This window comes from Acipenser ruthenus, chromosome 26 (genome assembly GCF_902713425.1).
Source record: "Acipenser ruthenus chromosome 26, fAciRut3.2 maternal haplotype, whole genome shotgun sequence".
In the NCBI taxonomy this organism is placed as follows: Eukaryota; Metazoa; Chordata; class Actinopteri; order Acipenseriformes; family Acipenseridae; genus Acipenser; species Acipenser ruthenus.
Window position 1 is genome coordinate 11,300,607 of NC_081214.1, and position 21,361 is coordinate 11,321,967.

A 21,361-nucleotide genomic window follows, 5' to 3' on the forward strand; every position below is an offset into this window, starting at 1 on the left:
CCAGTGGCTCCCACTTGACGTTGTTCCTCCCCACAGAGAACCCGGTCTGCTTGGAAGGGTCCACCATGCAGAAGTAGCAGTTGCTTGAGTGGTCAGTGGGTTCCCGCCAAATTCTTGGGATAGCGAACTTCATGGCTCTCTTTTCCCCTCTGTACCATCCTACAAAAATACATTTATTTCACCCATGACTAATGTGTAAGAGATTCTCGCAACATTTTTCATATATGATATATTTTTTCAATAACATTGAAAATTGTAAAACATTTTAAAATTAAAAACTTTTACAATTTTAAAAATTAACAAATTTTATAACATAAAATTCCGAGCAACAATTGTCCATCTTACCTTCCAGAGTTTTTTTGCAGTGCTCGCAGGTGAAATGAGGTGCCCAGGGTTTGTCTTGATCCCCGACAGGCATGCAGAAATATGCCATGTAGGCCTCACACATCTTAGCAGATGCTTCCACTGAGTACTTTTTCGCTCTTGTCTTGATAAATTGGCCGCAGACATAGCAAAATGCGTCTGCCGGATGCTTGCAGCCTCTTGATGCCATCTCAGAAAAATGCAGATATGTATCCACTTAGGCAGCTGGAACTAAACTGAACTGGTGGGCTTAAGGCCCCTGTATTTATACTACTATTTATATTACTGGAAAGTTCTAGAAGTTACTCCAAGTTTACTCAGCACTGAATCTATCTGGAATGTTCTGGAAAATAGGTACATTTCAAAATATCACTGTCCTGGTCACAAAAGCAAAGGTTGTGGGGAATAATAGCCATTTTCTATACTTTTGAGGCATAAGCAATTAGGAAATAACACTTACTACCCAGGAACCATAAAAATAATAATTTGTTACACAGTGTTATTAAAATAAAATGCATTCCGGATTTTTTGTCTGCACTTACAAAAGCGGGGTCCTTATTGAGGCATGAGTCTATGAACTCCTTGAAGGGTTTGCTGAAATCCCCAACCAAGGTGGGCGGGTTATTCTTTGGAATGAGAAACAGCACTCTCATTGGATGCATTTCTGAATTGGGTGGCTCGCCCTTTGCCAGTTCAATTGCAGTTATTCCCAAAGACCATATATCTGCCTGAGAAAAAAGAAAAAGAACTGCATTTAATGACTCGGTGTGACAGGGCGAAAGCCCTGCTTGTGTAAATAATGTGTGTGGGAATGTAAGGTTGGCAGGGATGGGGTTAATTCTGTCCCTGCCAACAATCCCCAATTAGGTAATCTATGCTAATTGGGGAGTGGCCACCTGTATCAAGGAGCGCACAGTCCATTGTTTGGGAGGCGGGGGTTAGGGGAGTGGAGCTGTGTTTTGTTTGCATCTTTGTAGTGAAGGCTAATGCCCAGCCTACAACGGTTTAATCTTTTGTTTGAAACTTCATTCTGGCCCTCATGCCTGTTTATTTGTTCCTGTTGTTCGTTTAATAAATGTGCGCTTCAGCGCTTCACTGCAGCTTGTCTCTGAGTCTCTCTTCCTGCTGCTAAAAAGCTGTGTTTGTTGAACATAAATTAAAAAGCTGTGTTTGTTGAATGTGAAGTCAAAACTCAAAACAGAGGTGGTAATCTGTGGGGATGAGTTGCAAAAATAAAATACAGCAACTTATACAAAACATAGATGGCAATTTAAAAAGTGCAGTATAAGTATTCTCTTAAATGATGAGCTTCTATAATGTGTAAGAAAATCATTACTGTACATGTATTGCATATTGCAATTCATATCTGACCACAAATGGACAGAGTTTATAGACTGCACCCACAAATATGGTTGTCACCCCAGCCACACCTGAAAAAACCTTGCCCATGCTACCCCCCCTCCCCATGGTAATTCAATTAAACATTTACCACTCATACTTCCTGTTGTCTTTTTCTCCTCGCAACTTATGCAGTTTTCTGCATTTTTATTTTTTATTTTTTTGCACTACACCCAGCCCAGTTGAGTTAATTCATCATGGGACTTCACTCGCGTCTCTGTTGAAACTCAACACGGCTGCCGAACCAACGAAGAAAAAAAAAAAGAGCAATGGTTCAGCAAGACAGAGCCAAAACATTTTCTGATTATCTACATGAGATTGTATTCTGCAAATGTTGCTGTCATTCGATTGATCATGTACGAGTCAATGCCATTAAGATCATATTGCCAGTCGTAAGAAACCAAAAAAGACGACAACAAATGCAAAGCACTGCTTTCTTCTATGAGGAAAAACTTACACCTACTGTACTGCACTCAAGACGAGACTTTCCCAAAGTCAGTAAGCTAAATTAATGACGTATTTCATTATTTATTTCCACTCTACCTGCCTTTTTACAAAGCTATAATTAGCAATGTTAAACCATGACTGTTCCTTAAATAATATTATCTGATGATAAAGAAACAAGCTCAAAGCTATTTGTCTAGCTATATGTTCCTTAAAGGAGATTGATCTTTTTACAGTGTAAAGGATGTAGTCACTACACATCACTTGTTTCATAAAGACATTCTGTCTGGAGACACACCACTTGTTTAAATTTAGCAAAGGTGGCAGAATTAGCAAAGAAACAATTGGGAGGATTAATTATGCGTTTACATTAAAAGGGGCGCTATTTAAATTACAATCGTGTGATACACAGCAGAGAACCTGTGTATCAACGAATCTGTCAACACGCCTTTTTATCAAAGTGTTTCATATTTTATCCTGGTTATTGTAATACCAGTAAAACGCTAAACTTCATTTGTGGAGTACTGTACATAGAATTACTCTCACATGACATTGCTGGACTGTTACTAAACTGTCAGATTTTGTATTGTTATTGTAAATGCCAGCAATAAGCTAAACAGGTTTTTTCAAAACACCTTTATTTGTAGACTGAGTTAGTGGAAGTGTTAGTTGAAGACTAAATATGATTTTCTCACAACAGTGCTGGACATCTGCTTTCTTAACTGTTTTAATATAATTCTTATTTTAATGCCAGCAATGAGCCAAGTGATGCTTATAAACCTTATGTCGTCAGGTGCTTTACTTACTATTACAGCAACAAGAGTCTGATTGCAAATCTTGGCTCTTGCAAAGAAAGAAAGAAAATGGTGGCAATATTTATTCATTGACTTATTTTAACTATCAAGATTATATGTATGTTCAAATGCCATGTTTAATTCTCAATAATAATATTGCTCCGTGGCATGTTAATATTGCATATAACACACAAACTGAAGGGAAAGTCTGCAATGAAATGTGGAAGTGATCAATAGGCAGGCTAGGCTTCTCTTACACTACCTGTAATAAAGCGATCAATAGGCAGGCTAGGCTTCTCTTACACTACCTGTTTTATTAAATACTCATTTTAACATTATGCAATCATTTCTCAAATACACGCAGTCAGAAAAAGAAATAAAACAGCTATGTCATTGTTCTGCATTTCATGCAGAGAAGTACTTCATGGCACTCTAACAGGGACATTGCTTTCCAAAACAAGAAGGCTATGCCATTTGTGAGAATATTTATTACATGACAGTGGATCATTAGAGTGGCTTCACATATTTATATATTAAGTTTGTTACTTTTAAACTTTGCTGACAGCAACACTGGTTACTTCTCTAGGCTGCTCTCCACTGAATTTCCTGTAAGTTTTCCTTTCCCATGATAATATTTGCTGGCCATTTCATTACTGATTAAAATTAAACTACAGTAATAGGTACTCTTGCTGACCATGTTAAACTTCATCAACCTTTAGCTGTACTGGACTGAGAAAAGTTAACAAAGGGGAACGACAGTGCGCCTAAAACATAATATGAAGTAAACTATGCTAATGTATTTAGTATTTCTACTGTAACCCTAAAACTACGGTCTTCGTAACACTGAGCAGGCCTGCCTAAAACAGCATAAGAAGATGAAGATTAACTGTAACATGGTTTCTTCATAGAATGATGAACTCCCACTCTCCATGTTGCTTGAGTCAGGAGAAACCCCCCCCCCCCCTTCCCGAGTACCACTATCTACATTTCCCAACCGAACCCAGCAGTAAAGGAAACCAGCAAAGGGGGAAGGAGGGTGGGGTATAGGTGTGTGGAGTTCATCATTCTACCAAGACACCATATTACAGGTAATCTTCATCTTCTTACCTCATATGATGAACGCCACACAGCGTGTGAACTCTACCATAGGAAGTGACAAAGGGTGGTAGGTTGGATATTAGGGCCCATAGCCACAGATAATACAGAATGAGCAAAGGCTGGCTGAGAGGAAGACACATTTAACTTCTAATATTTCATGATGGTCTTCATGAAGGCCCAAGTAGCCGCATTGTAGATGCCTTGAATTGAGGCGGATTTTAATTGCGCCCATGTAGTAGCCACCCTTCTTACTGAGTGTGCTTTTACAGGTCCTGGAGCCAGTTTCTTGTCCAGGTACAACAAAACTTGATGCATGATGTAATCCACCAAGAGATTGTCTGTTTAGAGAGACAGGTTTGCCTTGATCTTGTGAGTTAAAAGCTACAACAAGCTGTCCTGAAGGTCTTTTTTTTGATAGTCCTATGAATATAGAAACTCAGACATTAATTAAGCGCTTTCTGGCCTCTGCTTTAGATGTATACAGTTTTGGGAAAATAATAATTCAGGAAAAGTTATAACCTGATCCAGATGGAACTGTGTTACCACCTGTCACCGGCCGTGACTGGGTTAGGCTTGCACAAAGGATGACCAAACACAGCAGTATCTTTAGAATGTGAATAAACAATGTATTCTTTTTACAGAATAAAACAAAACAAGCACAAATAAACTGGAATTACCCAGTATAACAGGAACATTTTGTCCAGAGGTTGCCCTCAGATGCAAACCTGTCTCCACACATACACTATCATTTTGAAAATGTCCTCTCCTCTTAGAGGGAGCAATCCTTCCCATAATGCATTATGTCTTAAAGGGATGATCCCTTGTTTAATTTTTTTATCCCGACAAACCTCTTTAAAGCCTTTCTTGGTTTGCCAGCCCCACCTATAGGCAGCCATTTTGAAGGGCTGGAGACAAAGACCAAATCAACACACAACAGAACATTGAGTTTGTTTTCAAACACAAAGATGCTGCAGCAATTGAAGTGGTGAAGGTAAGTGACTCTTTCATTCACCTTTCATATCACATTCACTCACACACTTAGGGTGCATCAATGACCAGTGCTTGTAGCTCACCTATCCTTCTTTCTGATGTTGCGGCTACCAAGAATGCGCTTTTCCATTTCAGTAATTTCTGGTTGCATGTTGCCATGGGTTCAAAACGGTGGTCCCATGAGTTTATTCAGTACTAGACTGAGGTTCCATTGTGGAAGATAGGTTTCTTTGGTGGCCTTTTACCCCCCTAAGAAGAGGGTGAGAACCTACCGGGTGATCCTCCCATGCCGGTAAAATACTAGATATTGCAGCAATATGCACTTTGATGGATAGCGCAAAACCCTTGTGGAACAGGTGGCCCAGGTAAGATAAAAATGTTGATAGATTTACATCTGTGTGTTCCAAAAGATTTGGTTGCACCAAAGAACAAATTCCTTCCATTTCCCTGTATAGGCTTGAAAAGTAGATGTTTTTTTTAAAGCCAGTAAGACACTGACTACTTGTTCAGATAGGCCCTATCATGCAGGGTTGTTGCGCTGCATCTTCCCTCTGTTTTGAGACAGCAGATCGCAGGCCACTGGTAAGGGCACTGGCCCCGCTTCTGCTATCTAGGATTTCCGAGAACCAAAACCTCTTCTCCCAGTACTACTAGAATGAGACTGGCCCAGTCTCTTTTTACCTTGCTGAGCACAGCTGGGATTAAGGCAGGGGAGGATATGCAAATATTAAGCCGGTCGACCACGGAATGGACAGTCCGTCTACTGCCATGGTTGCTTCTTGTTGGAACCGGGAGCAGAACAGCGGCAGCTGCGTATTCTCTGTTGTGGCAAACAGATCTACCACGACTTTGTGCCGTGGTGATTTATGTATTTTACTGCCGTGGTGTTGTCGGTAAGAACTAGCACGTCCTCTTGCTTTAGAACTGGTGCAAAGTGTTTCAGTGCCAGAAAGACTGCTAAAAGCTCCAGATGGTTTATATGGAGGTGCCTTTGTCTTTGTGACCAAGTTCCCTGGACTTGTGCTTCCAGTAGGTGTGCTCCCCACCCTAGTAGGGAGGCGTCTGTATACAGGCGGAGTGTCGAGACTGCTGGTGCCCCCCTATCACTCGAGGTGAGAATCGCCACCATCTTGCTTCTGTTGCAGCTTCCAGAGAAACCTCGATGCAGCGGGAATCTGGAAGTCGGGTTCCAGGAAGAAAAGAGACACCGTTGTGTGTGTCTCATGTGTAGTTTTGTGTCTCTTACCAGAGAAAATGCTGCTGCCATGTGCCCCAGAAATGGTTGAAAGAAGTGTGCTGTTGACCTGGCTCCCACATTGAACTGACCCGCCAGCTGCCGAATGGTGGCCACTCTGTTCTCTGTGTGAGATACACCCTTCCTGAGAGCGTGTTGAATTGGGCCCCCAGGAAAACCAAAGACTGTGCCAATAAGAGCGATGATTTTTCCATTTACCAACAGGCCCAGGTCTGAGGTCTAAAATGGGTCTGAACTTCCCGTTCTTGTGTATTAAGAAATACCTGGAGTAGTGGCCCTGCCTCTGCCAAGATGAGGGGACCCGTTCTATGAAAAGGGAAAGGAGCATGGATCTTATCTCCTCCTGTAGAAAGACCCTTTGTGGACCTGCTCAGTCCAGTCATGTCCATATAATGCCTGTTGCTGGTGGTTGAGACCGGAATGGTACCTTGCAGCCATGTTGTATGAGCCCTAGGACCCTGGGATTTGATGTTATTTTCTCCCAGTTTTTATAAAAATGTGAAACCCTTCCCCCTCCTGGCAGAAGTGAGGGGGTGGAGACATCGTTTGCTGACCGGAGAATGCCAGGAAGATGTAGTGGGTCTACCTCTGCCTCTAGTAAAGCCACGGAAGGATCCATATGGCCTGGAGCTTTGGCCCCTTTGGAACCTGCCCTGTCCCACAAAGGCTGATTGAGTTGGCTGCGGTCTGAAAGACCTTTGCCTATTAAAATACCCCCACATGAATTTGATAGTTATTGATACGCATATTGCAAGTGGAGGCAGCATAGTCCTTCTTCCATTTTCCTGTCTGCACCGACTGGTGTGAAGGATTTTGAGGATGCACTGGTGGCTGGTGCAGCATGATAATATCTATTTTAGGCTGCTTAAAAAGATGCTCTCTGTGGCCAGTAAAAATGTATCTACTCTATGTAGATATGATGCAACACAAGCAGGTTTTTTCCATAGAGCCTCAATGGGCCTCCAGACGGGAAAACCTTCGAAGGCTCTCCTATCCTTTGCATTTAAGATGCTCAGGAAATTGTCATCCTTAATCAAAGTCTGGATATTATCGTTGAGAGAGGAAGTCATCCTTAGGGGTATAGACCAGTGAAATACCCTCTCCAGCTACTGAAACGTCATAGTCTCCCATGCTGCGCGTGTCAGCAGAGTAGTATTGCTCCTGTGTACTCCAGGCTGTTACAGTGATCAGCCACCAAGACTACCGGCTGTAGAGGTACAGGTAGCCTTCAGTTTTCAAACTCCTGCAGCCACTGAAAAAAATGATGCTTAGTTACCAGGGGCATTCATTCTTGTGGAGTCATCGGCTGGGTAGCCTTGGTGGGAATCTCAGTAATGGCCGCTGCTGTTTTAGCTGGTGCTTCCTTCTCCCTGCTGCCGCGGGAATGGGTGGATTTACTCGTTCTCTTCCTCGGGGGAGATAAGACGGAGCGCCGATGCTCTGTGGAACTACTTGGTGTCTTAGTTGTTGTTTTTGTTGAAGATGATGCGCAAAAATTATCAGCAGGTAAAACTGTTGTTGAGGAGCCTTTCCCCTATGTGTCAGTGCGGCTGACATGTCAACACACAGAGAAAACTCTACCACAAGATGGTGAAAGAGAATAACCACATACTGAATACACAGAAGGCATGTATGCGAGAAATTTGGACATCGATACAACAGAAAGGGGGGGGGGAGGGCTTTATGGAGGAGGGACAATAACTGGTGCCAAAAAAGGATTATATCAAGGATCTCTGGGAAACAGATTAGCTTTTCTCCTGACCCAGCAACATGAAGACTGGGAGTTCATTCGGTGTGTGGAGTTCATCATATGAGGTAAGAAATATTATTACTGTTAATTTAAAATAATATAAAAAAAGAATCTCCTCAGATAAGTAAATGATGTAAGCTGTATTGCTGTAGAAATATATGCTTTCTTGAGTAGAGACTTGGAAATGCTCAGCTGTGTGGAAAGCTTTCTGTTGTTTCTCACTCCAGTGATTATATGAGGAAATTGGTTTTGACATCAGTTTGCCTAAGGCTACAGGACCTCATTCCTGAATTCCAAACCGTCCAGCTTGTTCATTTCTCATTTTTTCTTTATTGCAATAGAGTAATACAACCCAAGGGAGGCAGGCCTTATATAAATGAACCTCCCAACTGGCCATGTTTCAGTTTAACTAGATCTGCAGCTTTATAAGAGCAGACATCAAATTACGAATGTCTCTGACATGACATACAAATTCAAACGGATCTACATGTTCATTATCCTAACAGGTATTCATTTACCATTTAAATTCATCTTGCGTATTTGGTATGATTATATAAAACTGTCAGAAGATATCTGATGGACTGCTCAGAATCTTTTGTGCTTTGAGGTGGTCTTAATAAGGGAAACGTATCAGTCCATTCCTTCAGCACATATCTTCTGCATTCTTCCACTTCAAAGGGTTACAAGTAAATGTGTTGTCCTAGTATTTTAGAAGCATGTACAGGTCATTATTAAGCAAAAAACAGATATTTAGTTGCTTGTATTGGAACTTGTCTATCTTGTAGTCCAACAACAAATCCTTACTTTTGAGTCGTATGCAGACTGCTGTATAACTTCGGGAGCCATCCAAAAAGGAGTGCCTACGAATGTCTCTCTTTTTATCTGTGTGTCCGTCAGCTGGCCGGCAACTCCAAAATCTGCTAGTTTAACCTCTCCAAGTTCTGATAATAAAACATTTGCAGCTAGAAAAAACAAAAAAAACAAAATACAAAACAATAAACATAAATCAGCATCTGAGTGACAGTCACAGACAGCATGATGGATTCCAGAATGTTCCTAAACCTTTAATGTCCCTGTGAATCTTCTTCTCCGAGTGCAGGTAGTCTAAACCCTTCAGGATCTCCTTCAGCATGGTGGCAATCTGGTATTCATCAAAGGGGCCCGCTCGTAGCTGAAAGAGATATGAAGCACATGCATCAGTCTGGTATTCATCAAAGGGGCCCGCTCGTAGTTGAAAGAGATATGAAGCACATGCAGTTCGCAGTCTGGACCCCCCTTACTACAACAGTGTGCTGCCTTCCAGGAGCCTTTGTCATGCATATGACTAAGAACGTGGACAGGCTCCTAGAAAGAACAGGAGACGACCCGGTAGTAAGACATCTACATTGGTACAAACAACATTGGAAGAGACAGAGCAAGATCCCTGCAAAACAAATTCAGAGAGCTAGGAAGGAAATTAAAAGACAAGCCCAAAACTGTGGTATTTTGTGGGACACTGCCGGCACCTTGCAAAGAACCATACGTACAGCTGGAAATAAATCATCTAAATGCACGGCTGAAATCATGGTGCACACAGGAAGGCTTCACCTTCCTTGAACATTGGACCACATTCTACAAAAAGAACTATCTATATAGGCGGGATGGACTGCACTTAAATAAAAAGGGAACCAATCTACTCGGAGAAAGGATCCTTAAGGAGGTTCAGAAGCATTTAAAACTAGAAAGGAAGGGGGGAGAAATCATTAAAAAAAACTGAGGGAGACTACATCAAAACAAGGGCAACAACTCAGGTAAGATAGCCATGAAATGTATTTATCTAAATGCTAGAAGTTTCAGAAACAAAATGTTAGAACTTGAAGCTACTGCACTTGAAGCTACTGGATTTCAACTTCCCCCACATAAAATGGGAAAACCCGGTGGGTAGCACAACAGACTAAATTGAAATGGTGGAAATCACAAATTAACTCTTCCTAACGCAATTTGTCAAGGCACCAACTAGAGGGGAGGCATGCTTTGATTTAGTCTTTTCAAATAACGAAGACAGAATAACTAAAACAGAGGGTCAGAGAACCATTGGCAAACTCAGACCACAACATGATCTCATTTGGGATGTCTTGAGGACTGGCTGCATTTGATGACCAAACTAGGACTGCCATAAGCAGCTCTGACACTGACACTGGGTCATGTACCTCACTATACTCATAAGCAGCTCCGACACGGACCACTGGGTCATGTACTCACTATACTCATAAGCAGCTCCGACACGGACCACTGGGTCATGTACTCACTATACTCATTCACCTGCTATTCAGCCCTTGAAAAAAAGGTGTAAACGAAGTAAAAAAGAAGACAATTCACATTCAATGTAGAAAGGCTTACCAGGTCTAGAGCTGAGCCTCCACCCAAGTATTCCATGATGATCCACAGCTTTGTCCCCTGCAGTCAAGAATACAATTGAGGTTTATTTAGTATTCATCTGATTTAGAAAGATGTGTTTGAGGAAGACGATAGTAAAGAATTACAACTACAATAAACCAAAGCACCCTCCAAGTAAAACTGCCCCAATCTTCCAAACACACCAAAAACACACAAATCACTGAATGTTCTTTAATAATTATTGGAAGCATGACTTCTGCAACACTGTCTGTAATGTACAGTATAATGACAGGATCAGTTTGTTACTTCTTTAACTACATTCTCATGCATTGCTCCACTTCCCATTCAAATCCAATCAGCTTATTTCCAGCTATTCAGGTTGCAGTTTTAAGCAGTGCTGGTCGAGCATGGGATTGTCATGTTCGGGTATTCCTTCAAGATGTAGATGTTCGTTCACTTCAAAACCTTATCAAAGCCATTACATGTAACAACGCCTTACTTTACCCGTGTGAATGAGCTACAAAACAAAGAATGCAATACAGTAGTTACGGTTAAAAAATAATCTTGTGTGTATTTCAGGTGAAATCAAAGTAGAATGTACAGATCCGTACAAAACAGCACATTTCTAACAAGATAGTGGAAAACTTTTAAGGAACTAATGTAAGTTAAAGAAAAATATTATAGGAAGGCTGGTGTTTCTTATGCGTTTCACTTAAAACCAGACACCAGGGTGTCCAGGCTGGTTAATTCCTGCCATCCGGACACAAATGCCAAATTCCAGACTGTCGGGGTCAAACCCTGACAGGTGGCACCCCTAGGATGTAATACAGGAAAAAAGTTCAATAATTAAACCAAAAAGGAAGTGAAACGGCTACTGTACCAAACTGAAAGAGTTTTTTTTTGTGAACTCCAATAACCCTACGTAATCTTTCGCCAGTCAAATCCTAGTGTGTCTAAATAAAGTTTTGAGTCCCAGGAACACATTTTGTTTGTCTGTTTCATCTTCTATAGCAACCGCAACATTGTTTGCTGTTAGGAGTTTTTTCCTAGTTTAATCATGCAGCAGATTCCGAGTTAGATGATGATCTGATAACATCTCTTCATCATAATAATCTGATGATCTGATAACATCTCTTCATCATAATAATCTGATGATCTGATAACATCTCTTCAAGATGTTACCATAATAAAAAAACAGTAATGCAGCATGAGGAGTTTTGTACTAAGCAGGGTCAGCTGTTGAAGGGGAAAACAAAGTTTATTTCTCAAACTGACCAGAAAGATGAAAACAGAATGCATAGAAATATCTGTGACTTAATTAGGAAGTGTACTGCTGAAAAAAAAAAACCACAATATTTAGAGAATTCAAAATGAAATGTAGTGCAGCTTACTTGACTGCAGTAAATAAAGTGCCAATCACCAAACTTAGCTTCAGATTGTGCTAAGAAAATATCGCCAATATGACAATGTGCTGCTGTGGTGTATTTAATATCGAAAAATAGCATAACGAATACACTGCAATTTAAACATGTTTTTACTGAAAAATAAAGGGTAACGTAATCCTGAGAGCTGTGTGTGTTACAGTACGTGCTGTCATATCAGGACTTTACTAACGCTGAGCATGGAGCTGCAGCATGCTGTTTCCCATATTACAAATGGACACAATTAAAGGTGTGGTCACTAATTCCACACACATTTTCAGACAGTCTTGTATTGCAGGGGCCTTGTTGCTCCAAAAATATTTGTTTCTTCTTGTTGATCTTGCCTGGCTGTGAGCAGTGCTGCAAATGAAGGAGTTTTATTGCACTAATGGAGTACTGTCAGACACTACAAGCAGACCACTACTAGTCTAGCACATGCTAAACCATCCAAAAGCGTGCCAGAACGCACCATTTAAATCCCCTTTTTCAAAAGTGGGGGACGGACGGACGACACCGCCCCACACTCTCCCCCATCGGCCCTACATGCCACGATGAAATACCAGAATGTTTATTTTTTGCCAAATTACCCTTTGTATTTTTTCATTATGAAGGTATGTTGTTTTTAAATTTGATTTTTTTTATACCATTTTATTTTTACCACGGAAAGTGACCCTATATTTTATTTTTGTAATAACTGGTGTGTGACTCACCCAGAAAACATTGACTTGTGTTTGTTTGAATATAGATTTCATCAACATAATAGGTTCTCTTTATTCTTATTTTGTTGTTTTATGAACAAGTATAAAAATCACCTTGGTGCCCTTGGGTTGGATTTATGTTTTGCCATTTTGCCCCCTAGAACTGCCTTGGTGCCCCTGAATCTTTACCCCCAACGAAGGCAACATTGCCTTGCCCTTCATGACCTTAATTTCATGCCTTGTATATATATATATAATGTTACACACATTGTCAGCAATCAGTCAATCACCGACAATAATTCGGTCTTTGGTCTGCTGGAGGATCTCTGGAGTGCCTTTACAGTTGAATTGAATTTCAATTGTCCGATAGTTCATTCCTAATTTGGCCATGCACTTTGAAAAGGCACGGGGGGCTAAAGAGACGCCGAATGGCAAAACCCGGAACTCGTACGCTGTCCCTTGGAAAGCGAACCTGAGGTACCTCCTGTGCCCTGACTTTATCGGGATGTGAAAACAGGCGTCTTTTAAATCCACCGCAGTGAACCAGTCGCCTGGCCTTATTGACTGCAACAGTTGCTACATAGTTAACATTTTGACCCTCCGTCGACTCAGATATGGATTGACCTGTCTGAGGTCGAGGATTGGTCTGAGGCCACCATCCCGTTTGGGCACTAGGACGTACCTGGAGTAAAACCCTTCTTCCAAGTGAAGAGGATGAACTGTGCAAATAGCCCACTTCTGCAGCAGGGCTGTCACCTCCTGAGAAAACACCAATGCGTCTCGCGGATCCATAACTAACTTTGTAGTCGCGCCCCGAAATTGAGGAGGACTGTGTCTGGATTGCAGAGAATAGCCGGTCTGTATAGTATTGAGCACCCAGGTGTCCGAGATGCATTGACGGCAGTACTCCAGGTGACTCCCTGAAAAGGGGCCCTGGGCCTGTGGCAGCAAATTGCTAGGGTTGCTGCTTTGCTTGAGGCTTAGCCTGAGGCTTTTGTCTTTGTGCTTGACGGCAGAACTCATTGAAGTTTCCGCATGTCGAGGTCGAGGTTGTTGGAACCTTGCCACCAGCTGGGAGCTCCTTTACATACTGGGGGAGGTCTCTCGAGAGGCAGACGCACCAGTTCCTTTACAGACTCCCGCTGCAGCATATCATCTACCGCAGGACCAGAAGTGTGTCCTGGAGTAATGGGAGCATCCAGCAATGGTGCCTTGTCCCCATCCGCTATATGTACCTTAGGCAGCCAGTGCTGACGTCTTGCGGATATTAACACAGCAAGGTTCCTACCTGCTACCTGCCCATTGAATTTTGATATACGGAGTAGGCTCTTATTCACCAGCCGCAGTTACTCGAGCTGCTGTGGTGTGGGTCTGTGACTCTGAAAGAGACTTTAACAAACAGCTCTGGTGAGCCCCAAGATGCTGTTATAATTGCCCAGCCGCGCAGCAAACGCAAGGTGCTGTCCACCATGTTATTGTTTATATTTGAAATACCCTGTGAGAATGCGTGACTGATCAGCTACTAAGTATATAATCAGCCGACAGTCACGCATCCATACTAAACTTGTGCAAAAGGTGACAATACAGAAATTGATAACTAGTTGATCCCTCAGTCACCAGTATAAAAGAGCCGCAGTTTGGCTGCTCGAGGAAGTGTTCAGAGTGGAGAAGGAGAGTGGAGACAGGAGGTACTAAAATAATAATTAAAAAGATACAATTGCTACGTATGCTGGTCTTGCAACCAGCATACTACTTGTTGCTGTTTATTGTTTATTTGTTTGGCCAATGTGCCTTTTGTTTTGTGTAGTTTTGTTTTGTTGGGAGACTGCCTCCCAGAGCTTATCCAGCTGCTCAGAGCTCTCCGATGTACGAGACTGGTGACTCTTTCTCCTCCTCTTCTTAGGAGGGGAAACTGGAGAAGGGGAGGGTGAAGGAGAGGATGAGGAAGAAAGTGAAGCCGGTCTCCTAGGTGAGGTTCTCCTACTCTCCCTAGGCACAGAGCCCTCATGAGAGGTGTCACACGGCTGGCTGAGTGGTGCCGTCAGATCCAGGAAATGAATACACAGAGACACAGTGGTGAGGAATGAAACTGAGTCGCGGCAGCGCTCAGTGTTTAATAAACAAAATAAATGAAAAGGTTGAACAAAACAGAAGACAGGACACAGCACTTTACGCCAAAATAAACAGACAAACAAAATGGACTAACACTTAAACGGTGCACGGACAGACACACAAACAAACACTGTGAGTTTAAATAAACAAGTATCGTGCTGGTCCTACCAGCATGCAATAGCAATTGATATCTTTTTGTTTCTCCTTCTCTCTCTCCCGTTCTCCACTCACCGAACACACAACCCCGAGTGAGTAAAACGTGCATCTATATATACTGTTGTGCCGGGATTCAATTACCAATTAATTATTCACTTGAATCCCAGCACGTGAATTAATTATGTGCAACCTCGTGCTCACATATTAAATACTTTAAATGCACGTGAAGTGATGTGCCATCCTCGTGCCTAAATACAATTCTACATCTTAAATAACTCATGCTGCACACACCCATTTATATCCCATGCAGCCATCTCTATACACCAACATTAACACACGCAACATACAACATATAACACACAAATGCACACAGGGGCGGGGCACATTCCCACAGAGGATACAACCCTCTCTTTTTGAGCTGAGGAAGGAGGGGAGCCTTGTCCAGGTGGAACGGATGAAAAGTGCTCTACAGAGCTGTGTGACACAAAACTCACAGGCATTGCGGTTGGCGAGTGCCTCTTTTGCACACCATACCCAGACAGGCAGTGCATCTGTCATGCCTGTCCTTCATAGGGAGATCCGTCTTGCATACATCGCAAGAATGAAACCCTGGCATAATGTAATTGCAGTAGTGTGCAATGCAAACAACTGTCAGCTGTAATTGCTATAACAGTACAGCATATATTACTAGTACCTAAGGGAAACTGTTGAACAACATACGCAGCAATGTTGCTATGCAACCGGCAATGCGTCAACTGTGGTAAATGACTTTAACTGGATCCACTGATAGATCAGGGATGGTACTGTCTAGCCTTGGTTACTTTTAAATACCTGCACTGTGCCTAAGCACTATTACAGGACTGTATAGAATGCTTAAACAACACCTGCACGGTATTACCGGAGCGGTGCACGGTATACGGTGTGGTGCACAATTCACAGTACTCCCGTTACGGTACGGTGCACAGGGCACGGTACCCCCGTTACGGTACGGTGCACATGGTACGGTACTGTGCAAACGGTATGTTATAATGCACAATGCATGGTACGGTGTACAGGGCACAGTACCCCTGGTACGGTGCACAGGGCACAGTACGGTACGGTGGGCAATGCACGGTAGACACAGTACGGATCAAATGGTACGGTATGGTGCATGGTATGGTGCAAACAGTACAGTGTACAGTACGATGGCAGAGCACGGTACACTAACGTTACAGTAACCTCATTCACTTAAAAACAGTGGTAGATCAGTTACCTACAGTTACTGAGGAAGCAATATGCAGGGATGCCCACCTGAATAGCTTCTGGCTTAACACAACACAGCCCTAAGACTGGAGGAAGCCTGCTGTCAGCCGTGACAGAATGGCACTGCAAGCAGAGACCAGAGCGACAACAAAACACTGCGGGAAGGACTGCGAGCAATCAGACCTGAAGCAGAGCTGAGCCAGCAACTGCTAGTGAATCGGAAGGGTAACCTCGTTCGCTGTAGTACCAGCAGGGACAGGAGCAGGTCTGGGACCTACAGTTACCACGGGAGTGATATAGGGATGCCCACCTATAACGATTTTTGGCTAACCAACAGCTTGAAACCCGAGTCAAACCTCCTGCTAGAGCCCTAACAGTCTTCACAATAATTCTGCAAGCAGATCTTAATGTGGCAACGAGACACTGTGGGGCAAAAACTGCAAGCAGATTGACCCAGCGCGAGCATCTCGGTCTAACACAGGGCAGCTGAGCCCAGCAGTTAGTATTTCTGTGGAAAAAGATAGAAAATACAACGGAGAGAACAATTCTTTCTCACACAAAACAATAACCAAATTACCGTTATTTTAATATATTTTTTATAACAAAAAACACATTTTTTACTTTTACGCTTCAACCGAAGCTAGCAGCTTATGAGAGAGCATCAGTAGCCGACAAAGGCGTTCTATCCCGGGGAAGGGGTAGCGGAGCTGCCAGCTTCATGCAGGGCACAAGGCCGCTAAGGGACTAACGAAACAACGGTTGAGTGCACAAACAAAGTAGATTTTACTAAAACATGTGAAAACAATCGCGATAAGTGTTAAAACACAAGTGAAAAGTCTGATATAACTCTTTCCAGGCGGTGAAAGGAAAAATGATGACGATACTTGTGTCAATGGTGGGTTATGCCCTTGGGGGAGGACACGACTACGTCACAAGCACTACGTGCAGCTCTGATATATCTATCCAGGTTATACGGTATTAAAGGATAAATACCCATGAAGTAATGGGTACATTTCATACTTGATAGGGAACCCTTTAGAGCAGGGGTCTCCAACCCTGGTCCTGGATGGCCAGTGCCCCTCCTGGTTTTTGTTCTAACTGTACACTAAATTAATTAACTGGACCAATTAAGCTTCTAACAAGCACTTAATTGGTCCAATTAAGTAAAGGATTACATCAATGATCTCTGGGGAAGAGATCAGTTTCTTCCTCCTGACCAAGCAACATGGAGTTCATCAAATGAAGTAAGAAATATACATCTCATACAGACAGTCATTTCTGACAGACATTTTTTTTTTGCTGTCTTCAAATACATGTAAAAAAATGTGTTGGGATATTTGACCCAGCACTAGTTTTAACATGGTAAAAAACACATTAAATACATTTCAAATACCACAGACAGGTAAGATATAAACACATTAGCACTATTTACTATGAAGTTACTGCAAACTGAAAACAGACACTGTTTGCAAATGTTTGGACAAACAAAGTTGTATAAGTTACTATTAAAGAGAAATTACAATGGGTAGTTTTGTCGTCTGTGTTACACGCTTTCATTTTTTTCAAATCCAATGGCTGATCAAGAACGAGGTAGTAACTGGAGTCCAGAAGAAGTTAAGTAACTTTACAGGCTGATGAGGAGGTGAATTCACAAATAGAAGGGATGGTGCATGATGCTGTAATTTATGGTAGAATCACAGACATGATGCATGAGCGTGGATACAACCATACCAAAAAATAGGTAATATCCAAACTGAAGGCCCTAAAATTAACATACTATGAAATAAAAGACCACAATTCTAGGAGTGGCAGAGCTCCTAAACAGATACGGCACTTTGAACTGTGCAGTAGAATTTGGGGGCACAGACCCTCCGCAGTTAATGTGATCGGGAGACTTCGAGAATGCAGAGGAAACTCAAAACAAACAAATGACACAACAGTTCTCGGGTCCCACTTCACCATCAACCAAAGAATGCGATGGATCCTGTGAAGCTGACGGTGGCAGCATATCTGGTAGCACTGTCAGTGACAGGCCCGGACTGGCCATCTGGCAGCGCTGGCAAATGCCAGAGAGGCCGGTGCATTAGTGGGCCGGTAATCACTATTGTGTACGTGTAGATTAATCAAATAGAAAAGACTTCAAATGACTTACTACATTAAGAACTCACCTAAAATAATCTAATTAAATACAAATTGAGGGGACTTCCCTCTCACAACTTTACTTAAAAAACACTGTGATGCACACACACTCATGCAAGGCTTCTCCCTAATCCTGAGCCAATCAGTACAGAATGTTGGGTTATCATGTGTTGACATTTAAAAAAAAAAAAAAAAAAAGCAAAGACGTCAAAATTAGTAGGTCTGCACTCCCTGTTAGGAAGATGGATAAATCTAATAAACGAAAAGTTGGAGCTGAGAAAATTAGAGAAAAAAAGCAGAAGATTCTAGAAGCTGAAGCACAAAACGTGTTAAAATAACTGATTTGTTTAGTCGTCCCGGCCCTCTCGACAATCATCAACTTCAACTTGGGAATCGTGATCGTGGTGCGAATGAAATGTTAGTAAATGGTATTCCTCATCCTGTGGCAGATATTCTTGATCCTGTGGCAGCCATTCCTGTTATTGAGCAACAATTTGCAGAATTAGGTAATTTAGCATCTAATGTGAGTGCCGATCCTGAGGAGAGCCAGCAGTAGGCTGATCCACAGGTCCTCTTTAATATTATTATTTTGCCTGGGCCAGTAGACGGAGCTACACGTTTATAACTGCTTATTGATTGAGGGTAGTCCTTTTATTCCATGAAACAGAAAGTTAGTAGAAAGATGAGAAAAAGTTAGAACAGTAGCAGTGAAGGTAGAAAGTAAGTTTATCTGTATGCTTATCTCACGCATTGTCAGTGCAGTAAAGTATATAGATATAAAGATTTAAAATATGTTTACTCAGGCGCTTCAAGAGACAACAATACAGAAATGGGGCCTCAGGTAACCATGGAGACTACATGCCCGCGAGAGGAGAGAGGAGCAACTGTTCAGCCAATTGTATTGCCGTGTGGGTGCTGGCATTTAGAGTTTCAACCAATTGGCACTAAGCAATAATGTGCAAGGGCGGGCGTTCTTGTTTTCAACCCATCAGTGATCGTACCAGCACCAAGCGCTGCGAGAGACAGTGTTTACTGTACTTGATGCTTTCGCTAACTGTGATGTCGGATGGCAAACTTTAAAAGTAAATTTCTAACTTACAGAACGCCACATTTAAAACAATCGCACATGTGCATAAACTCTAGGTCGGACTACGCAGCATAAACTCCGGGTAAGATTTTGTGCATACAGCTGATCCCTGCAAGAAAATAGTTTGAACACTAATTTGAAGAAAGTATAATAATGCGTGTTTTTATTTATTCCACACCTCATTAATGCAGTGGTTTCATTTGCATAGCAGTTTCTATACTGTCATTTATAAATTCTGTGACATCAATATAAAATACATTTTAATTGAAGCTGCGTATTTGTCCCAATGCTAAACAAAACAATTGCGTTGCATGTTCCGTTTTGCCAAGATCGTAATATTGTTGCTACCACATCATAAAGAAAATACAGCTGCATAAGGATTATATCTTTCTACCACAGAATATGTTCTTAATAATCATGTGAGAGAAGTTTCTTATTATTTATATTTAAGTTAAAGCTGCCAATTGTCCTGGGAAAATAGAAATAGAAATCAAATTATGTTTAAGTAGCATGTGTCTGTAAACTGTACCGTATTACTGTTTTACTGAGGGTTACATATTAATTAATTTAGCTGATTGAAGTGTTTCATATGCAATATTAAGCAGTGTACATTTTACAACAAATCTTAGGCAATGACCTAACAGACCACCTGAAAAGTCTCTCTTTGGCCTTGAATCTCTCTCTTTGGGGCTGTGAATCTCACGCTTTAGGACAGCCAACCCTTGGCATCTCGGTCTTGCATATAAAAGCGTGTTAATATTAGCTTGAATATTACCTCCGAAATGTCAGCAATAATAACATATTAGGCTACTGACATAAATAAGCAAACCCATTGTACACTGTATTCCAAATATGTCTGTAGGTCTCCTGTGGTTTATGTATATTTACAGCAAACAGTAAAACAGTCCCATCACAAGATAGCCTGTTTTTAGTTTAGTAATTGAAATTTGCTAAACGCCTTATGTAATGCTCTGTCAGAACACAAATTCTGCCTCAATGTGGGCCGTGCATTTTAAAATGCCAGCGCTGATTTGGAGTCCTAGTCAGTCACCGATGAAGATGCAACACATGATCGAGGCTCAACTCCAACAGGACAACCTTTCTTTGTAGCTGTTGACAGTATATGCAACAGGTAGAACTTTCTCTTTGTAGCTGTTGACAGTATATGCAACAGGTAGAACTTTCTCTTTGTAGCTGTTGACAGTATATGCAACAGGTAGAACTTTCTCTTTGTAGCTGTTGACAGTATATGCAACAGGTAGAACTTTCTCTTTGTAGCTGTTGACAGTATATGCAACAGGTAGAACTTCTCTTTGTAGCTGTTGACAGTATATGCAACAGGTAGAACTTTCTCTTTGTAGCTGTTGACAGTATATGCAACAGGTAGAACTTTCTCTTTGTAGCTGTTGACAGTATATGCAACAGGTAGAACTTTCTCTTTGTAGCTGTTGACAGTATATGCAACAAGTAGAACTTCTCTTTGTAGCTGTTGACAGTATATGCAACAGGTAGAACTTTCTCTTTGTAGCTGTTGACAGTATATGCAACAGGTAGAACTTTTTTTTTTTTTTTGATGGTCGACAAGCCTACAACTTTTAATGCACTGTAGTTGGTATCAGATGGCTGAATGAAAATAATATTAATAATGCTTCCCCACTTAAATATTCTTATTTAAATTGTCCACATATATACAAAGCGAGCAGAGGGAAGTTTACAGTACACTAGTTCTCCAGCACCATTCATTAAAAGATAAGAAATTGATATACCTGTCTATAGGTTATGGTTACTAGAAGGGGTGCCATTTCAGATTTCAGTAGGGGGGGGTGACGCTTAGGCCCCTGGAAGCTATTGGTTGTTTTGCAGATAAAAATCAGTTTATTATGGGAGCATTTTCTATTTTTTTTTATAAAATCATACAGTAACAAAATTACCAGCACAGGACAAACAAGCAACTTTTAAAGCTAAGCAATGTATACCTGCGGCATGCAGACCCAGTACCAAATAAAGCCTTATTTTTAAGCTTATATATAAATTCAGA

The 21,361-nt window shown here is 41.6% G+C and overlaps 1 protein-coding gene across 2 annotated transcripts in view; it reads right to left on the reverse strand.

Moving 5' to 3' along the window:
• Nucleotides 1–21,361, reverse strand: part of LOC117430523 (serine/threonine-protein kinase 26-like) — a 67,372-nt gene that overhangs the window by 11,477 nt on the left and 34,534 nt on the right. For both annotated transcript variants that reach the window (XM_034050609.3, XM_034050610.3), the window contains exons 3-6: nt 10,472–10,528; nt 9,155–9,263; nt 8,897–9,054; nt 906–1,091 (exon numbers count right to left, since the gene is read on the reverse strand). In XM_034050609.3, the coding sequence (XP_033906500.1) occupies nt 906–1,091; nt 8,897–9,054; nt 9,155–9,263; nt 10,472–10,528 (510 nt within the window). The remainder of the gene's footprint in view (nt 1–905; nt 1,092–8,896; nt 9,055–9,154; nt 9,264–10,471; nt 10,529–21,361) is intronic.